We start from the raw sequence: 20,952 nt of genomic DNA, 5'->3' as shown, positions 1-20,952 counted from the left end.
TTGCAATTCAGAACTTTTTTTTGCAATTATATTAACAATAAATGAGTATATCAATCTTTGTAATATGTCATTTTAAAGCTTTTTCCATAATCTCAAAGATATTTGTACTAAAAAAATCATAAGTTCCACTGTGTTTCATTGATTTGAAAAAAAAGGGAAAAACGCCATTTTTTGGCAGTTAATTGTTTATAAATAAAAATGGCCGCCAGATCCTACGCAGGAAATAGTTACAATTTGCTCTTATAGGTATTACCTGTCGAAAAAACGCTTCAGTACCCTGGCTGATCGAGTGTCACGAACAGGGTATATTTTTGTCTTATTACCCTGGCCTAAATGTCTTGATGGGTCCCTAGACGAGAAGCGAGTAACCATGTTATTCCTTACTGATAATCAAATAGGTATTGTGATAATTACTTTCTTTTCTTTGCTTTAGGAAGAACTTAAAAAAGTTGTGACTGGCTGAATGGCAAAAGCCTGTGCCAAAAAAAAACTCTACTTGTATACAACTAAATATTATGTGAAAATGACAAAAGTCCCTAAACAATTTAAATTCACGTTTTCAGTAATCAGTTTGTTTAATTATCAAAGAATATGTGGTGTCATTTTAAGCTGTAACCTGTAGGTAGGTACTCACCCGTTTACCCGTAGGTACTCAACCTATGAAAAGACTTTTATTGTATCTATAAACATTCGAAAAGTACCGATTTCGTGGGTATTTAAAGGTTAAATACTTTCATACCTGCGAAGGGGTGGTAATCAAGCAGGGGGAAAAATACACATCGCAACCAAATAACTTTTTTTATTTTATGCGTATTTTAAATTTCAGTTCAATGGAAGCGGTTCTTTAAAATGCTCAGCAAAAACCGTGAAAGAATGGACTCCAGCCGAAAATAGTGAAATACGCGAGTTCAAGATGCGCAGTGGTATGTAAAATTCGAAAAAGTAGGTTAAGTTTACTGTTTACTGTTGTGCAGTGTGATAGCATAGTGATTGGTGATATAGCAAAAGGGCAAAAACAGCAAGTTCTAAATCATCGAGCGCAAGAATACAAGAAGAATGAAATAAGATTACGAGGATAACATGGGAAACAGCTAAAAGAGTGATAGGAATTAAAAAATATGAAAGAAAAGAGCTATGGTTTGATGAAGAATGTAAACAAGTAATAGACAAAAGAAATAAACTATGACTGTGCAGTAGGGTGCATCGAAAAAGGCGAAAAAAAATTTTTTTTTTGCGATGGAAAAGTAATACCTTACAAAAGTTGCCCAATGAAGTATTCTGGTAAAATTTTTTCGAAATTGGAAAATATCTTCTGCCCCCCCCCCCAAGACAAGTAAAAATTTTGAAAAACAGACGACAAAAATTTTTATTTCGAAACGAAAATGTAATAGCTCATAAAAGTTGCTTAACACACTATTTAGTATTTTAGTAAAATTGCGTTAAAATAAAAAAATATTTTCTGCCCCCCACGGCAACTAATAATTAGAAAAAAATACATTAATAATATATTATGCGAATAATATATTATGCATTAATAACATATTATGCGAATTTCTTTTGTAAGGGAAATGTAATACCTTATAGAACTTGAATAAATAAATTCGGTTTAAATTGGAACATATTTTCTGGTTTCACAACGCTATTAAAAATTTGACTTAAGAAAAGTATACTAAAACATTCTTTTTATAACAAAATAGCCTAACTTATTCGTCTCCCAGACGTCACCCAAGTTTTTTAATACTAAAATAAATATAAAGCAAAGTACAAAATTAGGTATATAAATATTACAAAAAAATATGGTAAAAGCATTCTATTCGAAGATGTCTTCCGATTTAGCATTAAAGTGGGGCATAGTTTTTCTGGAATTATTTCGAGCTTTTATACATCCATCCCTCGAATACGCTCCACAAACTGCTAGAGAAGCTTGTGTCACAAGTTTGGCACATCGTTCTACACACTGTTTGTGGCATTGATTTTTCTCAATCTCAATGGTAAAATGGTCTAAGTTAGGATTCTTAATAAAATCTCGCTGATTGTCACTCGAAAATCTAAAGAATATAGATAATTCTGTAAGGTGATATTCTTGTTAGTTAATTAACTCAAAGTAGTCGTTTGAATCAAAATTTTTAAGGATAAAATTTGAAGACCCTCACGTTTTTTGATTTGGTCACTGGCAAACTTCTTTTGATGTCCAAAGGGTAGATCATTTGTATGTCGCAGACATACAAACCACTGAACCGGTTTTTTAAAATGTTCTTCTAACAGCCGTAGTACATCTCCCTTAACGCCAGTATTTACGACTGTTTCGTCACATGCAATAGCTGGATTTGATACTTTCTGATATACCATATCGGATACCCATATCCGAAATATTTGCACCCTGGCTCATGCACAAATGTTATGTGTTCTTCCACGATCGATTGACCATAAAACTTGGTACTGTTTTTTACTTGAGCTAAAGTTTTGTCTTTGCGTCAGTAACTTTCTTCTTTTACCGTTGTTCTCTCATTATATTTGTTTTTGTTTTCCCTATCAATCGAGCTTATCACCATTTTTCTGGTACCTCTTTGATTTAATAGAAATTCGCGATCATCCAGAGGCACTTTTTGAGATTTGCTACAAAGAAAATTAATCAGAGTGTCACATTTGCATGCTGCAAGATCGAAACGTGTAGTTTTACTTTTGTTCTTATAGTATTGAATTTTATTTTTGTAAAATTCACTGTTTTGCCTGTTCATGGTTTCATAAGTTTCATATATTTGTCATGGTAGGCTTTTAAAAGCTGAATATTTCTTGTATGTTAAATTATTGGAATTAAAGCCTTTTTCCATATTTCCTCCAATTTAATTGCAACCTGTTCGGCAATACCAGAAAATTCTGGATCTTTCTTGCTGAGTTTTTTATCCTCTTGCAACCCCAAAACTTCATCGCTTGTTTGTATTTCGGTAAAACATTTTCTGGTATATTTGGCGGATGCCCAAAAATAAGGCGGTCCACAGCACATCTTGATTTTATTCCCCATGGTCCTGGTTTATCTATTTTAAAAATCTTTAATTTACAAACAACAATAATAACAAAGTAAGGCATCGCACCAAACATAAGTGAAAATTACACGCATGGACTCATGAAGCGGGACATTTCAAAGGGGTTGGGAGACTGAAAAACACATAAAACTTTAAATATCGTTTAAATTTGTAATTGATGATATTTTATGTTTTCTTTAATTGATCTTAGATCGACTTAGCACATATTTAATAAAATTCGAGGTCGTTGGGGGGGGGGGGGGGGCAGAAAATTCGCTTAGAAAAAAAAATTAAAAATACTAATATGCTGAAAAATAACACTAGCAACTTTTTCACGCTATTAGATATAACATTTCCAACTTTTATTTTTTCGATGCACTCTACTGTGCAGCATACTCAAAGAACATGGGAAAGGCGGGAACAATTTGAAGAAGAACTAAGAAAGGTAGACAAAATATGCAGAAGAAAGGAGATACGAAAATGATTAAGTACTAAAAGTAAAGTAAGATTTCAATCAGGGGGACATTAGAGGAGCATATAAATTCCTAAAACAACTCACGAGATTTTTAGAAATAATGAAGGAGACATCATTATCAGTGACGATGCACCAATAAGAGCAGGCTGGAAAAATATTTTATTATGAGTGTCTGCTCAGATAACAGAGGATCTGAACCAGAGTAATGAATCAACATACCCACCCACAAGACAGGAAATAATGAATACCATGAAAGCACTGAAAAATAATAAAGTGTCAGGTGTCAACAATACATCAATGTTAATTCTCAAAATTGGAGGACACACACTGATAATACATCTCATAAACCAATATGAGACATGGGACATGTGGAATGCAGAAGAAATTCCAGGAGACTGGAAAAAGCAATTGCATATATGCCCAATTTACAAGACAGGAGATAAACTCGACTATAAAAACTACAAGGCATATTATTACTCTGTGTGAGGTATAAGGTGTTTACATGGATAATAAACAGGAGATTAAGTCACTTCACAGAGCAAGTCATAGGAGGCTACCAGACCGGATATTGACCAGCTCTTCAATGTAAAACAAATATTAACTAAAGCTTGGGACCACGTCTAGTCTGGGCTGATTATCGGAGAATAGGCCATTTTTGGGAAAAGTTATTTACCAGCAATTTTATTGCTGGAATCGAATTATAAGATCCTATATATTAATAATATAGGTATGCAAAGTCCTCAGATAGTGTGCTACTTTTTTTATAAACAAAATGGCGCACGAAAATCGTGTTTTTTTCAATTATTGCTCTATAACTCCGAAGATTTTAACTTTACAACAAAAACACCCAAATAAAAATTCACCGTGATTAAATTCTGCATAGAGACGCGTTTTTCCCGATCTGCTCCGACGATAATTTTTTCTCGGAAAATGCGGGTTTTCCCAACAAAATCTTTAATTTTCAAATAAAGTTTTAGATAAGTAATTATCTACCAATAATTAAATAATTTGGTGACTTAAAAGCCTTTTTGGTTTAGATTATAGTTCCAGAAGCTGATGAAAATTAAACGAATATTTTAGCAACAATTCAATTGTTAATTAATAATTTACGGTCGCAATAATAACCAAAATAATTATGATACACTGATCAAGCTTTGAAATCTTATAAAGATGAGATGCCTATTTAACATTTTGTCGACAAAATATGATTTTTTAATTTTTTTTGCATAATCTTTAAATGTTTAAAAAAAATAGTTATAAACAAATTAACGTTTCTCAGAAAGATTTTATTATATTATAATTTTAAAAAAATAGCTAAAATGCGCATTTCAAATATCTTGAAAATGAATGCTTTAAAACTTTTTTGCAACCATTTGTAAAAAAGTTATGAAACAGCAAAGTAAACGTACGATGACTACTGTGTTTATAATTTTTTTAATTCTTTCCAAGCGTAGAAGTGAGTTTAAAGTACAAGCTAATTATTTACAAAAAAATATCGATTATCAGTTTAATGGTTATATTTTAATTAAAGATTATAAATAAATTTTTTTGTAATTTACACGAGCGAAAGTAGAGTAACACAGTACTGTAGCTAAAATTTTCACTCGGAGCGACGACCGGCCGCGTGATGTACACTTTTAATAAATAATGTATGCTGCGTGTCAAAAATTACAAAAAAAGTATTTTTAATCTTTGATTAAAATATAACCATTGCACTAATTTTTGACATTCTTTGTGAGTAATTAGGTTGTACCATAGACTCACTTTTAAGCTTTGAAACAATTAAAACAAATTATAAACAACGGAGAATTCGTATATTTACTTTGCTGTTTCATAACTTGTTTGCAAATGGTTGGAAGTTTTTTAAAGCATTCATTTTCAAGAATTATGAAATACGCATTTTATGTATTTTTTAAAATTAGAATATAATAAACAATTTCTGAGAAATGTTAATTTGTTTATAACAATTTTTTTAAACATTTAAAGATTATGCAAAAAAAATGAAAAATTTATATTTTGTCGACAAAATATTAAATAGGCATCACACCTTTATAATCTTTCTAAGTTTGATCAATGTCTCATGATTATTTTGGTTGTTATTGCGACTGTAAATTGTTAATTAACAATTGAATTGTTGCTAAAATATTCGTTTCATTTTCACCGGCTTCTGAATTTATAATCTATAACAAGAAAGCTTTTATTTCACCAAGCTATATAATTATTGATAAATAATTACTGGCCCAAAAAATTTATTTGAAAATTCGAGATTTTGTTGGGAAAACCCAGATTTTCGAGGAAAATATTCGTCGGAGCATATTGGGAAAAACATGCCTCTATGCAGAATTAAATTGGGGTGAATTTTTATTTGAGTGTTTTTGGTGTAAAGTTAAAATCTTTGGAATTATAGAGCAATAATTGAAAAAAATACGATTTGTCGGCGCCATTTTGTTTATAAAAAAAAGTAGCACACTATATGCGGACTTTGCATACCTATATTAATAATATAGGATCTTATAATTCGATTCCAGCAATAAAATTGCTGGTAAATAACCTTTCTTTGTACTTTACTAATTAGACAAGCGTGTTATAACTATTTTTTTTTCAAAATTTAAAGATTATGCAAAAAAAAAAAGAAAAATTTATATTTTGTCGATAAAATATTAAATAAGCATCTCATCTTTATAATCTTTATAAGTTTGATCAATGTATCATGATTATTTTGGTTATTATTGCGATCGTAATTTGTTAATTAACAATTGAATTGTTGCTAAAATATTCGTTTAATTTTCACCGGCTTCTGGAATTACAATCTATACCAAGAAAGCTTTGATGTCACTAAGTTATTTAATTATAAATGAGTCAAATTAAATAAATTATTAGAAGAATTTTTTTACTAAGCAACAACATTTTTGTTTATGTTAAGTAGTATTTTGTATTTTGACAACGGCACCCGATTTGGGCGTCGAAACGTTAATAAAAATCATTTTTTAATAATATTGTGGCTTATTTCCCATTATAAATAGTTAAAGTTATTTAATTATTAATTAATAATTACTTACCTAAAACTTTATTTGAAAATTAGTTTTTGTTAGGAAAACCCGCATTTTCCGAGGAAATTTTCGTCGGAGCAAATCGTGAAAAACATATCTCTATGCAGAATTTAATTGCGGTGAATTTTTATTTGGGTGTTTTTGTTGTAAAGTTAAAATCTTCGGAGTTATAGAGCAATAATTGAAAAAAATACGATTTGTCGGCGCCATTTTGTTTATAAAAAAAGTAGCACACTATCTGCGGACTTTGCATACCTATATTATTAATATACTGTACGTTAGAATTGAAAGAGCGGAAGTCACATTCAGTTTGTTTTGCAGTAGATCAAAATTAGTGCTCTTAATTTGTACACCATAATTTAAATGCCTTTAAAATTATCAAATGATGTTGCAGCTTTATGATTTAAAGGAAACTGGTAAAGCATGCTTTGTATTTTATTTTACAGTAACATAATCAGCGTTAAGTTGTTTTGTATTGAAATAATAAATAATTTAGGACTACAGCCTTTTTTGTTCTGTGGTACTATATCAATAAAAAAAACAGGACAGCCGCCCTTTTGGTATGATTTTATTAGGAAAAGAACGTTATAATCAGAACTTAACATTACAGAAATAATATAAAACTTAAATTAAAAAGCATTTAATCATCTTCGGAACATGAAGAATTGTTTTCGTTAACGACAACTTTATTTTTTGTGGTTTTTAAAGATTTATAGTAGGAATGGTAAATAGAAGGTACCCATTCTAGCAATTCCATTAGGTGGTTATATTGTGAACTATCAATTGGAATTTAATTTTCATTATTTATTTGGTCCATTGTCTTTGGTAGGAGACCATCGAGAGAACTTCTCATTTTCCTTTTAAAATTGACAGGTTTAAAATTTTCCTGGGAAAATGTTGTTTTATAAAACATAATGCCAGGGTGGTCTCTTTCGACTTTCAAGTGCACAATTTTAGAGGATAGAAAGGGTTCATTGTCTGTGTTCCGTTTCCGATTCACAAACGGGCTTGTCGATTCTTTGCAAATTTTTTCAAAGTTAAAAAAGTCACTTGTTTTCATCTCATAAACAATAAGTGGTTTTAACGAACTGCAGGTCCTTATAAACTGGGCCCATTCGTGAGGTACAGAAATATTCATAGTAGGCTGTCTTTTCTTCTTCCTCTCAATTAGTGCATGTATTGTGTCTGCTTCGTTGTGTGTATGCCCCTTGAGTAAATATTTATGATGAATTCTGACTACTGAGGTGTTATGGATATGTTACATATACATACAAAATAAAAAAAAATTCGGTTTTGGCCAGAGCAGTTGTCTGACCAAAATGTTACCTCTTTTAACCACATTATTACAGTGGAAGTTATCTCGTTGCCACCCCTTTTTGCAATAGACTCATCCCACATGAAGCATGAACCTTCGGCAGTACAGTACAACCTTGTTAATCCGGACCTCGTTCATCCGGATGTCCGGATTATCCGGATCAATCCGGAATGAAAAAATAAAAAAAATAATTTTTATAATTGTATGTATGTATGTATGTATGTATGTACATAATCGTACATAATAATATGAAACATCACCCAAAATTAAAACAAAGGAAGATCAATGACTTTTTTGTAAATAAAAACTAATGCTCGCGTAAATCATATAGGGTGTAAATATAGTAAGTTATCATTTCACATGTAGTTTTATTAACCTTATTATATTTCCGGATTATCTGGATTTTCGATTTACCGGATCGCTTCCGGTCCCAGTTAGTCCGGTTAAACGAAGTTGTACTGTACTATCATTATAGACCGTAAAATTAAATGTCCATAACTGCTTTAAATAAAACGATTTTCCATTAGTTAACATAGGTGTAGGGATGCATTTTTGAAAATCCATCATTGCTACGACTTCTTTTAAATTCTGCTTACATCTTATCTTATCCTGCCTTTTTAACTTGTATCTGTTATCTGCGTCATTCAAATGATCTGCTTTTTTCTTTAAAATATCTTTAACATTAGGATCTGCCTCTCAAAACTGTCACATGTATCAATGTTAGTGGGCTTGAAATGAAGATTGAACTCAGTAGAACCATCTTCTTTGCTCTTGATTCAGACATTTTTGGTTGTTATTTATTATCACATTAATCTCGATAAAGAAAAAGTTAGTTTTATCTATAAACCATCCAAAAACATTAGCTTATAACGTCAATTTTTACACAGCTGACATGCGGTTGTCCATAGAGATTGGACTACCGTCTTCTTAACAATCAGTGTGCCATGCAAAAAAGACCGGTGTACCACGTAGGGCTTTTTGCAACAAATTTCACAGTGGACATCCGACTTGCAATTTTAGTAATATTGCCTGTACAACCACCTATTAACCACCATTCGAAAGATAACACCTTTAAGTGTATTATTGGCTGCATATCTCCATTTACTGTAAAAATGGACTACCGCCCTTTCAATTCTAACGTACAGATATAGGATCTTATAATTCGATTCCAGCAATGAAATTGCTGGTAAATAACTTTTCCATGAATTGTGGTAATTAGCCCAGAGTAGTCATAGATATACTCGATTCGCTAATCTGAGACACAAGTATCTACACTACAATCACAATAAAGATGCAATAGAAATAAACAAGCATGAGGAGTACTCCCAAATCATGATTTGGGAGTGCTCCTCGAACATTCAACGTGTCTTGGTTTGTTATTTCTATACAGCGTGTCCAGAAACTCTACTGACAAACGAAGACAGGAGATTCCTCAGGTAAATTTAAGACATTTTAACCCAATTCTTCTAGTCCGAAAATGCTTCCTAAGGAAGCTAGAGCTCTTTGAAGATGGCGTCTTGTAATTAGTTTTTCTTAAATAACTCCAGAACGCGTTTATTTAGAAAAATGAAAATTGGTGCGCATATTTATCCTCTAGAGATAAATCGATTACATTTATTGTGAATTTCTAGTACCGGTCATAGGCAGCCGTTTTGGGTAGGACAACGGTTATTTTATGGCATAAATTTGTCTTTAACTTTTAAGCATTTTTGACACTGGATTATTAAATTAGGAGGTATGCTAGTACTAAAAGGTATTCTTGCTTTAAGTCGGTAGGATAAACCGTTTTCTAGAAAAATCGATTTGAAAATGTTTCGTTTTTTGAATTTCCAAAAAAAAAATTCAAAAAAAACACCATTTAGGAAAACGAAAACTGGTACGTTTATTTATATTTCAGAGACGAATCGATTTCATTAATTGCGAATTTCTAGTACCGGTCATATGCGTCCCTTTTGGGTAGGTCAAGGGTTATTTTATCGCATAACTTTTTTGTCTTTATTTTTAAGAATTTTTGATTTTAGATTATTAAATTGTGAGGTATTCTAGTACTAAAAGTTACTCTTGCTATAAGTTGGTAAAATACACCGTTTTTTTTGAAAAAAATTTTAAATTTTTTTTCAAATTCAAAAAACGAAAAATTTTCAAATAGATTTTTCTAGAAAACGGTGTGTCCTACCAACTTAAATCAAGAGTACCTTTTAGTGCTAGAATATCTCACAATATAATAATCCAGTATCAAAAATGCTTAAAAGTTAAAGACAAAAAAGTTATGCGATAAAATAACCGTTACCCTACCCAAAACGGACGCCTATGACCGGTACTAGAAATTCACAATGGATGAAATCGATTTATCTCTGGAAGATAAATATGTGTACCAATTTTTGTTTTTCTAATTAGAAGCGTTCTGGAATTATTTAAGAAAAACTAATTACAAGACGAACAGAAGAGATTACAGAAATGGAGGAAGAGTGAGAAAATAATGGAACGAAGGAGCCAACACTCGAAGAAGTAATCGGAATAATTAAAAATAACAAAAACGGAAGAGCACCCGGGAAAGATAACATAAACAGCGAACTCAAAACTAGGAGGGAAACCGTTGCATAGGGAAATACACAAACTGATAGTAAACATCTGGAAAGAAGAAAAAATGCCAAAATAATGGCAAACAGGCCAAATAATAACGATACATAAAAAGGGAAACCAACAAGAATGTCAAAATTACAGGGGAATAACATTACTGAGTACAGTATATAAGGTATTGTCAACCATAATACAAAGAAGATTACAGGAAGCAGCGGACAATAAGATAGGTCAATATCAATGTGGATTCAGGAAAGGAAAATCCACAATAGATGCGATATACATACTAAAACAATTAATGGAGAAGGCGAACGAAGCTAAAATAAACTTAGAAATACTTTTCGTAGATTTTAGACAAGCTTTTGATTCCATCAAACGAAACCAACTATTGGTAATATTAAAAACGCTTCAGGTACCGCTTAAATTAAGAAAACTTATAAAAATGACAATGAGCCATACCAGAGCGAGTGTAAAAACGCAAATAGGGGAAACAGAAGAGTTCGAAACAAACATAGGAGTGAGGCAGGGTGATAGTTTATCCACAACATGGCAATGGAATACATTACCAGAAAAATGAACAAAGGTACACTCAGAAATAGAGTAGTGATGCTGATTATAGTTACTTTCGAGTATTCGTTACAAATTGTTACTTTTGTATAAAGTAATCATTTACAGTATTCGTTACTTTGATTACTATGATTACTTCTGTTACTTTTGTATTTGAGTACCGCCTACCGGTAATATCGAGAATCGTATTTCTCAGTAGGTAGGTATTTTGTATAAAGTAATCATTATATAAAGTAATCATTACTATGATTACTTTTGTTACTTTTGTATTTGAGTACCGGTAATCATATCGAGAATCGTATTTCTCAATAGGTAGGTATTTTGTATAGGTATTCCTATATAACAACGACCTTCACCGATGTGTTTAAGGGTCATTAAGGGATAAAAATGATTTGATTACTATGATTACTTTTTTTAATTTTTGTATTTTGTAACGAAGTAATCAGAGTAGATACAATAGTCGTTACTCACTCTGATACGATTGGTACGAAGTAATCAGATTAATCAAAGTAGATACAATAGTCGTTATTCGCTTTGATACGAATTAAAGTAGATACAATAGTCGTTACTCGTTCTAATACCAATTAAAGTAGATAAAATAGTCGTTACTAGTTCTGATACGATTGGTACGAAGTAACGAAGTAATCAGAGTAATCAAAGTAACGATTTTGCCTCTCTGTATAGTAATCGTTACTTTCGGTATTCATAAGTAACGAGTACTTTGTAACGAATAATTACTTTTTCAACATCACTAAAATAGAGGAGGTCAAATTGTAGCATATGCCGATGACGTTATGATAATGGCAAAGAGAGGAGATATATTAAGCAAATGGTAGAGGAACTCATTCAAGAAGGAAAAACAGTGGGTCTGAGTATTAACGAAAACAAAACAAAAATGTTAAGATTAGGAAAAAATCCTACTAATAGAGAAGTCAAAGTGGGAAGATACAAATTTGAAGAAGTAAGTAAATATAAGTACCTAGGAGTCATGCTGTCAAGTGATGGAACAAGAGAAAACGAAATAAAAGAGAAAACATTGGCAATAAATAGAGCATTCCAAGCCAACAAAAAAATGATAAAAAGCAAAATATTAACAAAAACTACTAAATTAAGGCTCTATGAAACGTTAATTAGACCGACATTCATGTATGGAGCTGAAGTGATGACAATGACCAAGACAGACGAAGAAAATTTGAGAAGAACTGAGAGAAAAATAATTCGGGCAATATTAGGACCAATAAAAACAGCAGAGGGTGAATACAGGAGTCGAAGAAATAACGAAATAAATGAAGAATTGAAGGGGCAAGATATAGTCAGGAGAATAAAGAGACAAAGATTGAGATGGCTTGGGCATGTATGGAGAGCAGGAGAAGAAGCGATAATAAACATAGTGACAAAGTGGTCTCCGGCGGGAAGGAGATGAAGAGGAAGACCGAGGTCCAAATGGCTAGAAGGGGTGAAGCGAGATCTAGAGGGCATGAGAATTAGAAATGCAGAAGAAAAAACAAGAGACAGAAGGAGCTGGAACCGGATATGCAATGCAGTTTAAGAAAGAGAAGAATGGAGGACTGATCCACCTCGAAAACATGGATCTAGAAAGGGTTAAAATTGGGTTAAAATGTGTTCAAATTATATGAGGAATCTCCTGTCTTCGTTTGTCGGTAGAGTTTCTGGACACCCTGTATAGTGCATTTTTATTGTAATTTTAGTGTAGACAGTTGTGTCTCAGATTAGCAAATCGACTATATCTACCAAATTTTTGTGATTTTCAACAAGCCCCTGATAAGTTAAACAGAGATAAAATATACTTAATTAAGCGCAAGTATGAGTTCAAAATCAATTGACAGATCTCTTCCAGATAACTAAAGGGCTAAAACAGGAAGATAAGTTGGCTCTGGCTCTGTTTAATATAGGTTTGTTTCAACATGACCAAGAACCGTCATGTAACGATCACGTTACTAGATAATTAACATTCCACGGGAACGAAATAATACATTCCATGGTACTGCGCAGGACGGTGATCATTACATGGACGGTTTCTGGTCGTGTTGGAACAAACCCTATATATGTACGGGAAATGTTACAAGAAAAATGTCTGTAAACTCAAAGAAATATTCAAGCAGTCTAAGCTGATTGTGATGTATGCAGACTATGTAATGGTCGGGGGACGAACCTCAAGAGACATCACATAACTTTTGTGGAGTTTGAAGAAAATGCAAAATAAATGTCAACATAAATACAGTAAAACCTTCGTTAACCGAAATGATTGAAACCTTATCAATATGTTTGAAAGAACGATATTGGGACCCATAATTATGCAAAGATACAAAGAGGACGGACAAAGAACGAAAAAATAACAGAACACTTAGTGGAACCATGGTGGGACATCAACTAGTAGAAAGACAAGGAATGGGTGGATAGAAAAGTGAAAACCAATATTAAAGAGATATTGAGGAAAGAGATACTTGGAGGCAGATGCTGTGGGATGCCAGGGCTCAACTTAGGCTGGCGTAATAGATGACAGAGAATGTAAAAATCTGATTATTACGCCAGTCAATGGGAGCAAGAATAGGATATTACCTCCGAATTCTATCATACTGCAAGATTTTAATGAAATTTTGGGAATAGCCTCTACTTATCTCCTAATTCAAAGTCTACCCTAAACCAATGTGTGCTTTTATCTTGGGGGTGGTTCCCACCCCTTCTCGGGGTGGAAAATTGCTTGGTTAAAATAACTACTAGTGGCTAGAGAACCTAATTCTAAGCAAAAACTGTTCTATAATTTTTTCTTGAAAATTCAGTATTTTTTGAGTTATTCGTGGTTGAAAATTGACTATTTTCATTGAAACAACACCTTTTCGAACAGTTTTTTGCGAATACCTTAAAAACTGCATCTAACTAAAAAAACTGTATAAAACATTTTTGTTGCTTATAAAAAAACAAAGATATTAGTTCCTTCATCAATCTTCTAGTTATAATACAAAAAGAGATATGGTAGGTGAAAAGAGTTTGTTTTTTGGTTCTTGTTTAAATCGTTGTATTCAACTTGAAATAACAGAGAAACAGTCGATTTTAGGTGTATAATGCTACCATTACCTTTTGTAATTCTTGAAAAGACCTTTAAAATGAGTAATATTAAGGGTCTATTACATTCAAACTAAGCGAGATATGCTGCAACAAAAATTGATGACTAATGTATTTTAAGAAAAAATGGGAATTATACTTAACCCCTCATCCACCAGAATTTTAATGCATCATTTTACTTCTACAATACCTTTTATTATAGTGTTATTTCCATGTTCAAAAAGTTGGCCGGGTTTAAAATAAATGGTTTTTGAAAAAAAAATAAGATGAGCGCATTTTTAAATTTCCTTAAAAATCTTTTTTTTTTCTACATGTAACTTGAAAATGATAAGAGATACAATAATGACAAACTAAATCAAAATTTTTATCTAACAAAACCCTACAGTTTTGTGTGGTATCTTTTTTTCGTATCTCTTTTCATTTTTGAGTTACATGGAGAAAAAGGAAGATTTTTAAGAAAATTTAAAAATGCGCTCTATAATTTGTTCTTATTTTTTTCAAAAACTATTTATTTTAGACTCGTCCAATTTTTTTAACATAGAAACAACACTATAATAAAAAGTATTGTAGAAAGAAAACGATGCATTTAAATTCTGATGGATGAGGGGTTAAATATACTTCTCATTTTTTCTTAAAATACATTAGTCATTAATTTGTTTTACAGCATATCTCGCTTAGTTTGAATGTAATAGACATTTAATATTGCTCATTTTAAAGGTCTTTTCAAGCACTACAAAAAGTATTGGTAGCATTATACACCTAAGCATGGGCGTCCACAGGGAGGGGCAGAGGGGGGCAGCTGCCCCCCCCCCTAGAGAGGACGAGGCGAGTGTAAAATTGGTGAATAAGCAATATAGAAAAATACAAAGGTGTAACTTAATCTTGATTTTCAATGCAACCACTCTGTATCTACATTCTAGCTGGGATGAAAAAACCACATAAACTTGACAAAACTTTAATGCAAATTTGAAATCTGCTATTATTTTATTTACCTAATATTTTTTAAATCTGCAAGCAACAGCAACCACCCCTGAATTCGTATTTTCTTTCTATTCGAATTTTTTTTTCCACTGTGCGTCACACAGATTAAATTTAGTTGTGAACGATTTGAATAGTTTAAATGAAGTGCGAAATACTATTGCAACTATTAAAGATACAACCAATTTCTTCCGTGAATCAGTATTAAGAAGGAATATGATAGCAAATATCTCTAGCCTCTGCGAAACACGGTGGTTCGAGAAATACAAGGTAATTAGGGTTTTTCGAAAAAAATTCATTGAAATTGTACAGGCCTTGCAAACCCTATCCGTTGAAGGAAATTTGGTCACTAGAAAAACATCTTATCAGTTGCATTATGTGGCATGCAAGTCAGGATTTATCGTCGCTGTCATTGTGATTGCAAAATATTCCGAATACCTAGAGCCTATAGTCAACCGCGTACAATCTGCTCAAACTAATGTTTTAAAGGTAGCGGAACATATTCGTCAAATCATGGATATTTTAAAAACACAGATAGAACGCAGAGAATGTGACAAACACTTTATTGAATGAAGCCAATAAGGTAGCCGAAGAATGCGGTTCTGAATTATCTACCCCTAGAACTGTAGACAAGCAACAGCATAGAAGCAATCATCCAGCTGATACGCCTAGTAAATACCGAAGACGATCCATGATTCTTTCGTATTGTCTCTAGAGACACGGTTTCCGAAGAAAATACGCCAGCCTTCGCTCTGAGTCTTCTGCATTCCAAGCATTTTTCAAAAATTGATTTAAATGGCCATAAATTAGAACAACTGAGACAATCCTTAAACCACTATGAAATAAATGGAATAGATGCAGAGCTAGAAGTATGGGTAGAACATTGGAATAAAAACGCCTTAATAATGAGTTAGACATCTTCAACACCCTTGAAATTTTTGAACTGGTTCGAGCGTCCACTACTTTTTATCCGTTAACAAAAAAATTGCTGGAAATTCTCGTAACATTGCCTTGCACTACGTGTACAGTTGAGAGGTCGTTCAGCAGTCTTCAAAGAATAAAAACATGGTTGCGGAGTACAATGGTCGAAGATCGCCTTAATGGGTTAGCTCTAATGAGAATTCATCGAAAACAAATATTACCAAAAAAGAAAGAGTTTGTAGAGAAAGTTTTACAAGAATTTACAATTGATCCGCGTAAATTGTTGTTTAAATAATAGTGTTTAGGAACAGACAATTTATCTTGCTTCACACATCGAAGGCTTATCCAGGAGGAAATAAACTTGTTAAATTTGCATCACGTTTTTGTAAAAATCATTAAATTTTTTTTAAATATTTAATATATATTTAGTTTGCTTCATTTTTGTATGAAATCATTTATAATTTTGGCTCCAAAAACGTTATTTTCAAAACTTTTCGTAGGAAACCCCTTCACCCTCACCCTCTCTGAAGACTCTCAATTTACGTCTATATTTATTATTGCTTATCTAACCAATTTTTTTATTTCTCAAATCTGCCCTCCCCTAGTTTTGATCCTGCGGACGCCCATGCACCTAAGATCGACAGTTTCTCTTTTATTTCAAGTTGAATACTCCGATTTGAGCATGCACCAAAAACACAAACTCTTCTCACCTACCATATCTCTTTTTGCATTATAACTAGAAGATTTTGTGAAGGGACGAATCTATTGTTTTTTTTTATAAGCTACAAAAATAATTTATATAGTTTTTTTTCGTCAGATGCATAGATTTTGAGGTATTCAGATTCAGATTCGTTTATTCATGTCAATAACACAAGTGTTTAACACATGTCAAATAAAATTACACAAAGATTTGGACGCAATACAAATTAAAAAGATGCACAATACGACTAAGAGTATTAATAAAAATACTAACATTAAAATCACATTAAACTTGATTACATTAACAATGGACATTGCTTAAAGTCATAAAATCCTAAAATTTAAATGTAAGAAATTCCTCATTACTATAAAAAACATTTTCTAACAAAATATCTTTAATTGTACTCTTAAATTGATTTAATGGAAGACACTTTAAACTATCTGGAAGTTTGTTGAAAAATTTAATAGCCCAGTATCCTGGCCCAGTTTGACACCTCCTCAATCTCCAGTAGGCTTACACGAGATGGTGTTTATATCGGGTGTCATGTTGGTGTATGTTCTCATGGGTTTCAAAGTGCGCCCCTCCCCTCTTGATAAACATTAGGTTCTCAAGTATATATAGAGATGGAACAGTGAGAATTCTTAGGGACCTATATGCTTGCCTACAATCATCCCTATACCAAAGACCAGCAAGAACTCTAACTGCCTTACGCTGCCAACCAAAGACTGTCAACATTTCTGCTGAATGACCTCAGACTAAAATGGCACAGGCTAGATGAGACTGAAAAATTGCATGGTACGCTGTTATTAAGACTTTATGTGAAACATTAGAGCCAGATTCCTGAGTACAAACAGATTTTTTGCTAGCTTTTTACTTAGACTGTTGATATGTTCACCCCATTGAAGCTTGGGATCTAATAATACACCCAGAAATCTGACACTGCTCATACCATCATTTACATTCTGTGTGTCTCTGAGAGAAAAAACAGCAGATAGCAGTCAAGGAAAGAGATACTTGGAGGCAGATGCTGTGAGATGCCAGGGCTCAACTTAGGCTGGCGTAATAGATGACAGAGAATGTAAAAATCTGATTATTACGCCAGTCAATGGGAGCAAGAATAGGATATTACCTCCGAATTCTATCCTACTGCAAGGATTTTAATGAAATTTTGGGAATAGCCTCTACTTATCTCCTAATTCAAAGTCTACCCTAAACCAATGTGTGCTTTTATCTTGGGGGTGGTTCCCACCCCTTCTCGGGGTAGAAAATTTCTTGGTTAAAATAACAACTAGTGGCTAGAGTGGCTAGAGAACCTAATTCTAAGCAAACACTGTTCTATAATTTTTTCTTGAAAATTCAATATTTCTTGAGTTGTTCATGGTTGAAAATTGGTTATTTTCATTGAAACATAACACCTTTCGAACAGTTTTTTGCGAATACCTTAAAAATTGTGAATCTAACTAAAAAAACTGTATAAAACATTTTTGTTGCTTATAAAAAAAACAAAGATATTAGTTCCTTCATCAATCTTCTAGTTATAATACAAAAAGAGATATGGTAGGTGAAAAGAGTTTGTTTTTTTGGTTCTTGTTTAAATCGTTGTATTCAACTTGAAATAACAGAGAAACAGTCGATTTTAGGTGTATAATGCTACCATTACCTTTTGTAATTCTTGAAAGGACCTTTAAAATGAGTAATATTAAGGGTCTATTACATTCAAACTAAGCGAGATATGCTGCAACAAAAATTGATGACTAATGTATTTTATGAAAAAATGAGAATTATACTTAACCCCTCATCCACCAGAATTTTAATGCATCATTTTACTTCTACAATACCTTTTATTATAGTGTTATTTCCATGTTCAAAAAGTTGGCCGGGTTTAAAATAAATGGTTTTTGAAAAAAAATAAGATGAGCGCATTTTTAAATTTCCTTAAAAATCTTTTTTTTTCTACATGTAACTTGAAAATGATAAGAGATACAATAATGAAAAACTAAATCAAAATTTTTATCTAACAAAACCCTACACTTTTGTGTGGTATCTTTTTTCGTATCTCTTTTCATTTTTGAGTTACATGGAGAAAAAGGAAGATTTTTAAGAAAATTTAAAAATGCGCTCTATAATTTGATCTTATTTTTTTCAAAAACTATTTATTTTAAACTCGTCCAATTTTTTTAACATAGAAACAACACTATAATAAAAAGTATTGTAGAAAGAAAACGATGCATTTAAATTCTGATGGATGAGGGGTTAAATATACTTCTCATTTTTTCTTAAAATACATTAGTCATTAATTTGTTTTACAGCATATCTCGCTTAGTTTGAATGTAATAGACATTTAATATTGCTCATTTTAAAGGTCTTTTCAAGCACTACAAAAGGTATTGGTAGCATTATACACCTAAGATCGACTGTTTCTCTTTTATTTCAAGTTGAATACTCCGATTTGAGCATGCACCAAAAACACAAACTCTTCTCACCTACCATATCTCTTTTTGCATTATAACTAGAAGATTTTGTGAAGGGACGAATCTATTGTTTTTTTTATAAGCTACAAAAATAATTTATATAGTTTTTTTCGTCAGATGCATAGATTTTGAGGTATTCGCAAAAAACTGTATGAAAAGGTGTCATTTTTCAATGAAAACTGACAATTTTCGACCAGGAATAATTCAAAAAGTTTTCGAAAAAAAAATAAGAACAGTTTTTGCTTAGAATTAGGGTTTGTAGCCAGTTCCGTAGTTATTTTAACCAAAAAATATTTTCCACCCCCGAGAAGGGGTGGGAACCACCCCAAGATAAAAGCACACATCGGCATAGGGTAGACTTTGTTTCTTGAGCTATTCTTGACTTATTGTGAGAATATCAAGTAAATCGATGTAGTAGGATGGAATTCAGAGCCAAATAACCTCATTGACTGGCCTATATTTGAATGAAAGACTTCCATTTTGCAACAAAAAGTACAAAGAAAGATAGATAAATAAGAAATAGAACAATGCCCAGATAGATCTACTTGTAGAAGATTGTGATATGTCCATTTGTGGAAAGGAAATGATTCAAATATATATTTCTTAAACATAAAAAGTGTTAACCAAATAGAATAGAATTTTAATAACTAGCCAAATGAAACTAACAAGCATGAGCTATATACTTACATTTTCTTGTGAAATAAGAATAATCCTTTAATTTTTTCCTTCTATTAGTCGGTTTGATTTTTCTTTTCGGTAACTTTTCCAGTTTAACAAAGTCTTCCAGTTTTACTTCTGAATTTAGATGAGCATTATGTATGTTTAATTCTTCTGGAAAGAGATCACACTGTTCATATTCCTGTTTAATTTCAACTTTAATAGATTCTTTGGTAATTCTAAAACCATCTGACTGATTGTTACTGGGATCAACATATTTAATTTTATCCAGAGCAAAACCAGCCTCTTTGTATTCTTGCTTAATTTCTGGAGATTCAGACTTAACTTGATCACTACTCTCTGTATGGCCTATTTTGAAATCTTCAGAGTTTACTGATGTGTTAAGTTGCATTGAATAGTTGTAGGGAATTTCCATATCTTCCTCAATTTTAATTTTCACATCTGTTATCCCATCAATAAGAGAAATGTTGTCTTTACCCATTTTATTTTTAGACTCACACTGTTCCTTTGAAAAAGGCTGATTCTGTTCCTGTGGAAGTGACATTTTTAACCTAGTGACAGAAAGATATTTACTTAATGTGTAATTGTTTCAAGACGATTATTTTTCTTTAAGTATTCCAGTCAGTAAATAAGATAGTCTTCAACAACAGTAAATCCTTTAAACATAATCCGTTTTATCTCAGTTTTAGTTGTAAAAGTATTAAAACCAGTTGCAGTTGTCTCACAATACCAAAAACGTATTTGTCTAGGTGAAAGGAGACCTTAAATTTAAGATGAAATTAGAAAAATTTATTATTTATGATTTTCTACTCACTTTATAATGCTCTAAAAACTACGGATTATGTATTTCAATGCATATTTTTCTATAATTCTCATTTAAAAATCTCTGGTTTTGTATTGTTTGTATACAGGGTTGCCAGATGAAGTGAAGCAAAAATCGTGAAACTCGACTCAGTGTTCCCAAACGAAAAAAAATAAAATCGGTAAAATGCTGTCAAAAATTCGTTAGATTGCGAAGCCAAATCGTCAGATTTGATATCAGCTTTGTTCGCACAGTCCATTGACCGGTTTTTGACTCATGCGCATGCGCAGTTTCGTTTTCAAGCGCTT

The 20,952-nt window shown here is 32.1% G+C and overlaps 1 protein-coding gene across 1 annotated transcript in view; it reads right to left on the bottom strand.

The window, feature by feature from the left end:
- LOC126885304 (zinc finger protein 726-like) overlaps positions 1-20,952 on the bottom strand; it is a 25,421-nt gene extending 4,469 nt beyond the window's left edge. Inside the window, exons 1-2 of the mRNA XM_050651823.1 lie at positions 20,657-20,952; positions 19,852-20,603 (exon numbers count right to left, since the gene is read on the bottom strand). Coding sequence (XP_050507780.1) covers positions 19,852-20,386 — 535 coding nt within the window. The 5' untranslated portion in view covers positions 20,387-20,603; positions 20,657-20,952. The remainder of the gene's footprint in view (positions 1-19,851; positions 20,604-20,656) is intronic.

This window comes from Diabrotica virgifera, chromosome 1, assembly GCF_917563875.1.
Source record: "Diabrotica virgifera virgifera chromosome 1, PGI_DIABVI_V3a".
Lineage (NCBI taxonomy): Eukaryota > Metazoa > Arthropoda > Insecta > Coleoptera > Chrysomelidae > Diabrotica > Diabrotica virgifera.
This window is presented reverse-complemented; position numbering and strand designations above follow the sequence as displayed.